General features: G+C 44.6%; 1 protein-coding gene across 2 annotated transcripts; it reads left to right on the plus strand.

Moving 5' to 3' along the window:
• The first annotated feature begins 723 nt into the window (after window positions 1–723).
• On the plus strand, window positions 724–7,844 carry LOC135554389 (eukaryotic translation initiation factor 3 subunit D). 2 transcript variants are annotated; one of them, XM_064986676.1, is made up of 16 exons: window positions 724–830; window positions 1,534–1,659; window positions 1,768–1,813; window positions 1,976–2,112; window positions 2,214–2,299; window positions 2,412–2,484; window positions 2,677–2,798; window positions 3,494–3,626; window positions 3,852–3,999; window positions 4,200–4,330; window positions 4,492–4,577; window positions 4,795–4,924; window positions 5,054–5,196; window positions 5,345–5,537; window positions 5,747–5,846; window positions 7,740–7,844. In XM_064986676.1, exons 2-16 carry the CDS (start codon window positions 1,537–1,539, stop codon window positions 7,754–7,756), a joined length of 1,668 nt encoding a protein of 555 aa, XP_064842748.1. In that variant the 5' UTR covers window positions 724–830; window positions 1,534–1,536; the 3' UTR covers window positions 7,757–7,844. The 2 variants fall into 2 exon arrangements, with proteins under 2 accessions (XP_064842748.1, XP_064842749.1); XM_064986677.1 differs by having other exon boundaries at window positions 2,683–2,798.
• Window positions 7,845–10,395: the final 2,551 nt, after the last annotated feature.

Consider the following 10,395-nt stretch of genomic DNA (forward strand, 5'->3'; position numbering starts at 1 on the left):
AGAATGTTGAAAAGGTCAAGGGGTCTGAATAATTTCTGTATATGTACTGATGTGTGAGTAACTGTCAGTAATGTGTGTAACTGTCAGTCTGACCTTTTTTTTGTTCTATTGCTCTTATTTTAAATGTGTGTAGTTCAGTCCTTGAGCTGTTCTTGTCTATTGATGTTCTGTATTATGTAATGTTTTGTCTAGACCCCAGGAAGAGTAGCTGCCTCTTCAGCAACAGCTAATGGGGATCCTAATAAAATACCATAACAAAAAACAGTGAGGAAAGTAGAGGATGGTGAGAAAGGGTGAGGGAGCCTGAGAGGATCACTGTGAATATTGGGACAGTATAGAGTAAACCAAACAGTTTGTGCTATAGTAAGGTTGACTTCTTTGCATTTATTGCTATGGTCATTACTGTACAGATGGAAAGGAAATCCCAGAAGACTGATTTGGTGGTAGAAGCAGCAGAGACATTTTGGATGTCGAGATTTTAGCGCAGAAGAACTACAGTGGGATTTGAGAGAAGGGGTTCCAGCCTCCCAGGGTGATGGTCTGGTGTAGGATGTTAGGGCCAAAGTAGTGTGAAGGGTGGTGGGTTTGTTGGGGATAGTGGTGTATATCTAGGGGTAGATGGTGGGGCAATATATATTTTTTTAACAAAATGTGCAATTCACACTCCGACCTGTGAAAGGCAGCAATATGCCACAAAGCTTACAGTCTGCCGGAAAACAACTCTTTACGGTACTTTTCCACTTCCTTTTTCTACGGCGCTTTTAGAAGAAAATTGTGACTCGGCTGATTTGCCGAATAAAAGCTGCCGTTTGGTCGTCACAATCTCAAAGGTGAGATTCGAATAAGACATATAAAGATGTATGAACATGTCATGGTTAAAATGACGTTTAGGGTAAACATAATGTGAGATGTACTCGAGTGGATGTTACTGCCACCGCCGTTAGCTTAGCAGATGCCTATCTGCCACCTGGCAAACGATCTGGCAAGCATGCTGGTTAGCTTGCCATAGTGTCCATATGGAAACAGAACGTAGTTGCGCTCACTTGTTGATGTCCCCGATTAATGTCCCCTTACTAGATTTGGGTGTTGTGACATTTTTGGTAAGCTAAGTTATCTAACTTGGTCGCCCGTTAATATAATGCTAGCTGGCTAACGTTAGCAAGCTTAGGCTAGGGTATTGTAGATAACGACGTTAGCTATAACTTGTACATTGCATAAGAACTCATCATGCAGAGAATCCAATATTCAAATAGTCTATCGTTGGCAGTTTCTTACTAATCCAATAGTTATGTGTCCTGGGTCCGTGATGACTAGGCCACTGCGCAAACTGAAATGCCTATCTAATGTTAGTGCATTGCTGAGTGAAAACAGTGCTGTTCATTGTCTGAGACCCCGCAGCCTAGGTTACTAATCTTATCATCCACTTGCGTATATACATCAAATGTCTATATAATATACATAGTATAAGGTAACTAGATATTGTTCAAATTTGCGTTTCATTTTAAATGTTTACAACATCTGCCCTAACCTCAGACCATGGCAAAGTTCCATGCCCCTGAGATCCAGGACAATCCCTCTGGGTGGGGTCCCTGTGCTGTCCCTGAGAAGTTTAAGGACATGCCCTACCAGCCCTTTAGTAAAGGAGACCGTCTGGGAAAGGTTGGTCTTCCTCTGCTGCCTCTCACCTTTAATTATAAACAGCAGTTTGCCCTGCTTCAAGAGGAGGAACTTAGGCTGACTGATTTACTTTTCTGTCCATCTGTCCAGGTGGCTGATTGGACAGGAGCAACCTACCAGGACAAGAGATACACAAGTGTGTTAAATTGTATTGTAGGATTCACGATAATAACATGATATAGTGTAAACATAATCCAGAATATATTGCCTATTCTAAATGTCTATATTCAATATTGATTTTGAGGTATTTCAGACCATGGGATGCCACCATTTGACATTTGGTTGAATGTTTTGACAGACAAGTATTCATCTCAGTTTGGGGGTGGTAGTCAGTATGCCTACTTCCATGAGGAGGACGAGACGAGCTTCCAGCTGGTGGACACTGCCAAGACGCAGAAGACGGCCTACCAGAGGAACCGCATGAGGTTTGCACAGGTACAAGACTAACCTGCTCGACCACATACACACACAGTACCCCAAAAAGGCTTTTCTGTGTCACCTTTTCTATGACAGGATGTTTTGTTCTGTTTTTCCAGAGGAATCTGCGCAGGGACAAGGACCGCAGGAACATGACCCAGTTCAATATGCAGACCCTCCCGAAGAGTGCCAAGCAGAAGGAGAGGTGAGCTGCCTGCAGTTGTTTAGCCAATCCACTGCTAATGTGGCTTTCTAAAACACATGTTGTTCTCTGGTTCTCTCTATAACTCTGTCTAATCTCACGTGGCTCTGTCCAGGGATCGCATGCGCCTACAGAAAAAGTTCCAGAAGCAGTTTGGTGTCCGTCAGAAGTGGGACCAGAAATCCCAGGTATGGGAAGATCAACAACATCAGTGCACCTCCGGACATCTGTACCGTATTATGATACTCCTCAGATAACATCTGATGTAGTCGTATGAAGTTTCTGGCAACTGTCTTCCCAAACACCTGCTAACGCTACCATACGTGCCTGTCTCTCCTCCCTCCCCTTTCCCTTTCCCCCCTCATACCTTTCATTTCAAGGCCCAGTTGAAACCCCGGGACTCGTCGGTGGAGGTCCGGAGTGACTGGGAGGTGAAGGAGGAGATGGACTTCCCCAGGCTGATGAAGATGAGATACATGGAGGTGGAGGACCCCACTGACATGTGAGTGACTAATCAACACTGCATCTGTGCTCAATCCAGGGGAGAATGAGTGCCCCCTCGCATTGAGTTCAAGTTGATGAACAACCACGGTACTTTACTGCATGCATTGTTTCCAGAAAACAGGATCTCCCATCATAGGGGAAGGGGAAATGGTGCTCTTTGTGGTCAGTATTCGTGGATGTATATAAACAAAATATTCAAATGCAATCATGGTATCAATAATGGCTTCTATTTCACCAGATGTATGTCCTTGAACCGATTACTTTAAAATCACAGACAAAGTTATAAGAATAATCTAGATGCTAATGGCAGCCTGCAGTCCTCTAACAGCCTTCAACTTGAGATACTCCATGAGAGGGAGCAGCACTGAGCTAGCCTTCAATGTCACTTCATAGAGTAGGTTTTCAACAACTCCTCTGTATAAAAGGATGGTGACGTGCTGAGATGACACTTCCTTATCATGAAATGCGCCACTGAGCATTCTCATAGGAAACAATGGGGTGATGTCATCGATGGCTTTGTCCATATTTTTTACAGTCTGTCTCACAGTTCAGAACAAAACCCACAGTCTAAATAACATGATGTTCAAGCTGCTTTTCACCTGCAATAAGTCTGGTCTGTTTTTTCCCTTTATGTTTCTACTGGAAGACAATATCATATCCACGTAAAGTCAGTTGATTTTCTTTCTCCCTCAGTGAGTGCTGTGGTGCGTTGGAGTACTACGACAAGGCCTTCGACCGCGTCACCACTCGCAACGAGAAGCCTCTCAAGAGCATCAAGAGGATCTTTCACACAGTCACCACCACCGACGACCCTGTCATCCGCAAGGTACACCCTCTCAATTCCACACTTACAGCACTGTGCCAGGTGCAATAAGCCACAGCAACATATTATTAATTCAGTCCTTTTGTTGTTTTGTCTGAACATTCTTGTCCAGAACTAATGGTTTCACACATTTCAGAAACAAAAACATGATTATTACAATGTCTACTGCCCTGTAGAGTGTGTTCTCTGCTCTGATGTAAATCGTTACCTATACCTTCCTCTCTGCAGTTGGCTAAGACCCAGGGCAATGTGTTTGCCACCGATGCCATCCTGGCCACCCTGATGTGCTGCACGCGCTCAGTCAACTCCTGGGACATTATCGTGCAGAGAGTGGGCAACAAGCTCTTCTTTGACAAGAGAGACAACTCTGATTTTGGTGAGGCTTTCTCAAGTTAATCTATTCAGCTGTTGGTCCAACTCTGACTGGTCAAGGAAGTTTTGTTTACTAGTGAATCAGTAGTTTACCTTATATAAAACTCTCTAATATTTAAGTCTTCTTGTCATAATGCCAATGTTTAGGGGTGCGTTTGGTTTTTGTGCATTCGGCATCTAATCATCTGTAACTGTACATATCAGATCTGTTGACGGTGAGTGAGACTGCCAACGAGCCACCACAGGATGAGGGCAACTCCTTCAACTCGCCCCGTAACCTGGCCATGGAGGCTACCTACATCAACCATAACTTCAGCCAGCAGTGTCTGCGCATGGTAAGACCACTACGATTATACACCAATGTCTAGTGACATTCCTTCAATCTAAGTGTGATGTGGGAAAAGTCCAAGCATTTATGCCATTGTAAAGAATACATTTAAATTGGATGTTAATTCTTTCAGTTCTAATAGGATGCTGTGTCTTTGTTTCCCCTCAGGGCGGGGAGAGGCACAAGTTCCCTAACCCCAACCCATTTGTAGAGGAGGACATAGACAAGAGTGAGGTGGCCTCTGTTGCCTACAGGTGGGTACTGACCCGTGCTGCTCTCACTACTGCAGACCATCTAATCAGTCAGACCATCTAATCACAGTTAGTTAATTCACATCTGTAAGAAGTCTTTTACATTTGTTTGGGGACTCCTGTTTTTAAAATGATCCATGATATGTGTCCTGCTGGACTCTGGGTTAGTGTTGAGGGGTGTAGATGTGTAGCCCTGTGAACTCACCTGTTTCTGTCTCAGGTACCGCCGCTGGAAGCTGGGGGAGGACATTGACCTGATTGTACGCTGTGAGCACGATGGAGTGATGACCGGGGCCAACGGAGAGGTGTCCTTCATCAACGTCAAGACCCTCAACGAGTGGGACTCCCGGGTAAGAGGAGGAACGAGTGATGACAGAAAATACAGTATCAAATATCTAGTACTATCTCTGGGGATGAAATGCAGTGTTAACTTCCCCTCTAATGCTTAATGTTGTTGAATGTTTTGTTCTTGTCTTAAGCACTGTAATGGAGTGGACTGGCGTCAGAAGCTGGACTCTCAGAGAGGAGCTGTTCTGGCCACCGAGCTGAAGAACAACAGCTACAAACTGGCCCGCTGGACCTGCTGTGCCATGCTGGCTGGCTCAGAGTACCTCAAGCTAGGGTCAGTGCCCCCCTCCCCCCAAAAAAACACACACAGGTCAAGTGCGACTATACTGTTCACAGCAACCATTTTCCCCCTTCAAATTGTCCATAAATTCACCTGGTTATGACCTCCATCAGTTAAATCCCCTGCCCTCCCCTGTCTCTAGGTACGTGTCTCGTTATCACGCGAAGGACTCTGCGCGCCATGTGGTCCTGGGCACCCAGCAGTTCCAGCCCACTGAGTTTGCCAGCCAGATCAACTTGAGCATGGAAAACGCCTGGGGCATCCTACGCTGCGTCATCGACATCTGCCGCAAGCTGGAGGAGGGCAAGTACCTTATCCTCAAGGACCCCAACAAGGTGAGCCCGGGACTGCTGACCATGGAGCAGAGCATGCCCTTGACTGTTTCTGTAGAGCGCTGCCAATGAATTGAAAGACTAGTACTTGTCTCTGCAACTTGTAGTAGTTGATTTCCCCCATTGTCTGACAGTGTCTGCACACAGAGCCCTAGAAATGTTAGTGTTCCTTACAGAGAGTCAATATCATCATTGTGTGCTTTTGCCAACAGCAAGTGATTCGCGTGTATAGCTTGCCTGACGGAACCTTCAGCTCAGATGAAGATGAGGAAGAAGATGATGATGATGATGAAGAGGATGAGGAGGAGGAAGGTGAGGACTGCCACCATTGCACTATGCGGTACCTGTACTATGTTCACAGGGTATTTGGAAAGTATTCAGACCACTTGACTTTTTCCACATTTTGTTACGTTACAGCCTTATTCTAAAATGAACTGTTTTCCCTTCATCAATCTACACACAATACCCCATAATGACAAATCAAAATCAGGTTTTTTAGAATTATTTGCAAAAAAACAAAGCAATACCTTTTTAGGTATTCAGAGCCTTTGGTACGAGACTTGAAATTGAGCTTAGGTGCATTCTGCTTCCATTGGGGGAAAAATGAGCAGCAGGAAATAACAATAGCGGGGCTATATACAGGGAGTACTGGTGCAGGGGCACCGGTATTGAGGTAATATATACATGTAGGTAGAGTTATTACAGTGACTATGTATAGATAGTAACAGAGAGTAGAGGGGGGGGGGGGCAGCAATGCAAATAGTCTGGGTAGCCATTTGATTAACTGTTCAGGAGTCTTATGGCTTGGAGGTAGTAGCTGTTTAGAAGCCTCTTGGACCTAGACTTGGCGCTCCGGTACCGCTTGCCGTGCGGTCTCAGAGAGAACCGTCTATGAATTTTTTTTTAGGGCCTTTCTCTGACACCGCCTGGTATAGAGGTCCTGGATGGCAAGAAGCTTGACCCCAGTGATGTACTGTGCCGTACGCACTACCCTCTGTAGTGTCTTGCGGTCGGAGGCCGAGCAGTTGCCGTACCATGCAACCCATGCCACATCTTTTCAGTCTCCTGAGGGGGAATAGGTTTTGTCGTGCCTTCTTCACAACTGTCTTGGTGTGCTTGGACCATGTTAGTTTGTTGGTGATGTGAACGCCAAGGAACTTGACGCTCTCAACCTGCTCCACTACAACCCCGTCGATGAGAATGGTGGTGTGCTCGGTAGAGGTCGAGTTTGCCAAAAGGCACCTAAAGACTCTCAGACCATATAAAACAAGATTCTCTGGTCTGATTTAACTATTTAGCCTGAATGCCAAGCGTCACGTCTGGAGGAAACCAGGCACCGCTCATCAACTGGCCAGTACCATCCCTACAGTGAAGCATGGTGGTAGCAGCATCATGCTGTGGGGATGTTTTTCAGGGCAGGGACTGGGAGACTAGTCAGGATCGAGGGAAAGATGAACAGAGCAAAGTACAGAACCTGCTCCAGAGCGCTCAGACTGGGAAAAAGGTTCACCTTCCAACAGGACAGCAACTCTAAGCACACAGCCAAGACAACGCAGGAGTGACTTCGGGACAACTCTCTGAATGTCCTTGAGTGGCGCAGCCAGAGCCCGGACTTGAAGCAGATCGAAAGTCCAGAGACCTGAAAATAGCTGTGTAGTGACGCTCCCCATCCAACCTGACAGAGCTTGAGAGGATCTGCAGAGAAATGGGAGAAACTCACCAAATGCAGGTGTGCCAAGCTTGTAGCATCATACCCAAGGCTGTAATCGCTGCCAAAGGTGCTTCAACAAAGTACTGAGTAAAGGGTCACAATACTTATGTACATGTGAAATTCCAGTTTTACATTTTTTATAAATTTGCAGAAAGGTCTAAACCTGTTTTTATTTGTCATTAAGGGGTATTGTTTGTAGATTGAGAGGGGGAAATGATGTTACAGGCTTATTCTAAAATGGATTACAATGTGGAAAAGTGAAGGGGTCTGAATACTTTCCGAAAGCCCTGTATATACATTACAATGTGTGGGCAGTGGTTTCTGAACACTTTAAATTATTTATGTGATTGTATTCTAATGGTTTGTAAGTAATGTGATTAATAGTTGAGTTTTTGTACAATACATTACATTAATCTGAATTACTTATGTTTACTGGTTTTAAAGTCCTTTTCTCTCCCCCTTATTTCTCTCTACTCCCTGTCCTCTTTTTCTAGATGAACAAGAACCCTAAGGTGTGGCAATTGCACTAGTTACCAGGTGGCCTGCATCACACAGAAAATACTTCCTTGTTACATTCGAATAAAGATCTGAGAAACTGGCTCATGTTTCCATTTATTTTGTATTTTCTCCTACTGAAAGGAGAGAGATTATTTTCTTACTGAAAAATATTCACTAAGCAGGCATGAGTCATCAACATGAGTCATAATGAGGATTCCTATTCTGCTCATCTGTGAAGTGTATATATTGTTGATAGCAATTGAATATTCTGGTATATTTAGATACTTGACCTTTCTGTATAACGGTTGAGTGAATGGTTACTGGGTAGGTCAAATTTAATTATATAGCCCTTCGTACATCAGCTAATATCTTAAAGGACTGTACAGAAACCCAGCCTAAAACCCCAAACAGCAAGCAATGCAGGTGTTGAAGCACGTTGGCTAGGAAAAACTCCCTAGAAAGGCCAAAACCTAGGAAGAAACCTAGAGGAACCAGGCTATGAGGGGTGGCCAGTCCTCTTCTGGCTGTGCCGGGTGGAGATTATAACAGAACATGGCCAAGATGTTCAAATGTTTATAAATGACCAGCATGGTCAAATAATAGGTCTGGGACAGGTAGCACGTCCGGTGAACAGGTCAGGATTCCATAGCCGCAGGCAGAACAGTTGAAACGAGCAGCAGCACGGTCAGGTGGATTGGGGACAGCAAGGAGTCATCATGCCAGGTAGTCCTGAGGCATGATCATCCGAGAAAGGGAGAATTAGAGAGCGCATACTTAAATTCACACAGGACACCGGATAAAACAGAAGTACTCCAGATATAACAAACTGACCCGAGCCCCCCGACACTAACTACTGCAGCATAAATACTGGAGGCTGAGACAGGCGGGGTCAGGAGACACTGTGGCCCCATCCGATGATACCCCCGGACAGGGCCAAACAGGAAGGATATAACCCCACCCACTTCGCCAAAGCACAGCCCCCACACCACGAGTTGGTGGGCAGAGCTACATAAATCTGCCTGCTGATCTATGTCCCAGATGACTTCTGAAGGGGGTTAAACCAAGGCTTCATACCTTTTAAAGGGTTAATACATTGTGTTATGATAAACTGTAAGGTCTCCTCTTTAGGAGACCTCTGTGTGTGTGTGTGTTAACACTTGTTTTGAGTGTTGTGCCCTTCAGAAACTATCAGAAGGCGGAAACCGCCTACGCTCAGACTCCTGTCTGGACCATGGCTGATGCTCTGAGAACACAAGGCTGTCGCAGGCCTGATGAAAACAGCCACCTGTCAGAAGATGCTTAGACTCGTTCATCTTGTTATGACCCTGTACTTATGATGAAATATCAAGTTTTGGTCAAACCCACTTCTGAGCTTTTAATTGCTGACAAGATGGTTGCTGCTGTCGGGGAGGATAGATTTATTAAAACGTTGACAGGGAAAGTCACGCAAGGAGGACTGGGGAGGCTATATGAGTTACAGGATGTCTTACATAGTTTGCAGAACCTAGGAAGAGCTATTATATACTGTACTCTACCAACTTCTGCCTACAATTGTATTACTAAAGGAGAATTTAAAAAATGTTTCCTTTTTACTACCAATATACAGTTGAAGTCAGAAGTTTACATACACCTTAGCCAAATATATTTAAACTCAGTTTTTCACAATTCCCGACATTTAATCCTAGTAAAAATTCCCTGTTTTAGGTCAGTTCGGATCACCACTTTATTTTAAGAATGTGAAATGTCAGAATAATAGTAGAGATAATTATTTATTTCAGTTTTTATTTCTTTCATCACATTCCCAGTGGGTCAGAAGTTTACATACACTCAATTAGTATTTGGTAGCATTGGGTCTTGAGTCAAACATTTCGGGTAGCCTTCCCACAATAAGTTGGGTGAATTTTATCCCATTCCTCCTTACATAGCTGGTGTAACTGAGTCAGGTTTGTAGGCCTCCTTGCTCACACACACTTTTTCAATTCTGCCCACAAATTTTCTATAGGTTTGAGGTCAGGGCTTTGTGATGGCCACTCCAATACCTTGACTTTGTTGTCCTTCAGCCAATTCGCCACAACTTGTGGAAGTATGCTTGGGGTCATTGTCCATTTGGAAGCCCTATTTGCAACCAAGCTTTAACTTCCTGACTGATGTCTTGAGATGTTGCTTCAATATATCCACATAGTTTTCCATCCTCATGATGCCATCTATTTTGTGAAGTGCACCAATCCCTCCTGCAGCAAAGCACCCCCACAACATGATGTTGCCACCCCCGTGATTCACGTTTGGGAGGGTGTTCTCCGGCTTGCAAGCCCCCTCCTTTTCCCTCCAAACATAATGATGGACATTATGGCCAAACAGTTCTATTTTTGTTTCATCAGACCAGAGGACATTTCTCCAAAAAGTACGATCTTTGTCCCCATGTGCAGTTGCAAACCGTAGTCTGGCTTTTTTATGGCGGTTTTGGAGCAGTGGCTTCTTCCTTGCTGAGCGGCCTTTCAGGTTATGTCGATATAGGACTTGTTTTACTATGGATATAGATACTTTTGTACCTGTTTCCTCCAGCATCTTCACAAGGTCCTTTGCTGTTGTTCTGGGATTGATTTGCACTTTTCTCACCAAAGTACGTTCATCTCTAGGAGACAGAACGCATCT

Source organism: Oncorhynchus masou, chromosome 14 (genome assembly GCF_036934945.1).
Source record: "Oncorhynchus masou masou isolate Uvic2021 chromosome 14, UVic_Omas_1.1, whole genome shotgun sequence".
In the NCBI taxonomy this organism is placed as follows: domain Eukaryota; kingdom Metazoa; phylum Chordata; class Actinopteri; order Salmoniformes; family Salmonidae; genus Oncorhynchus; species Oncorhynchus masou.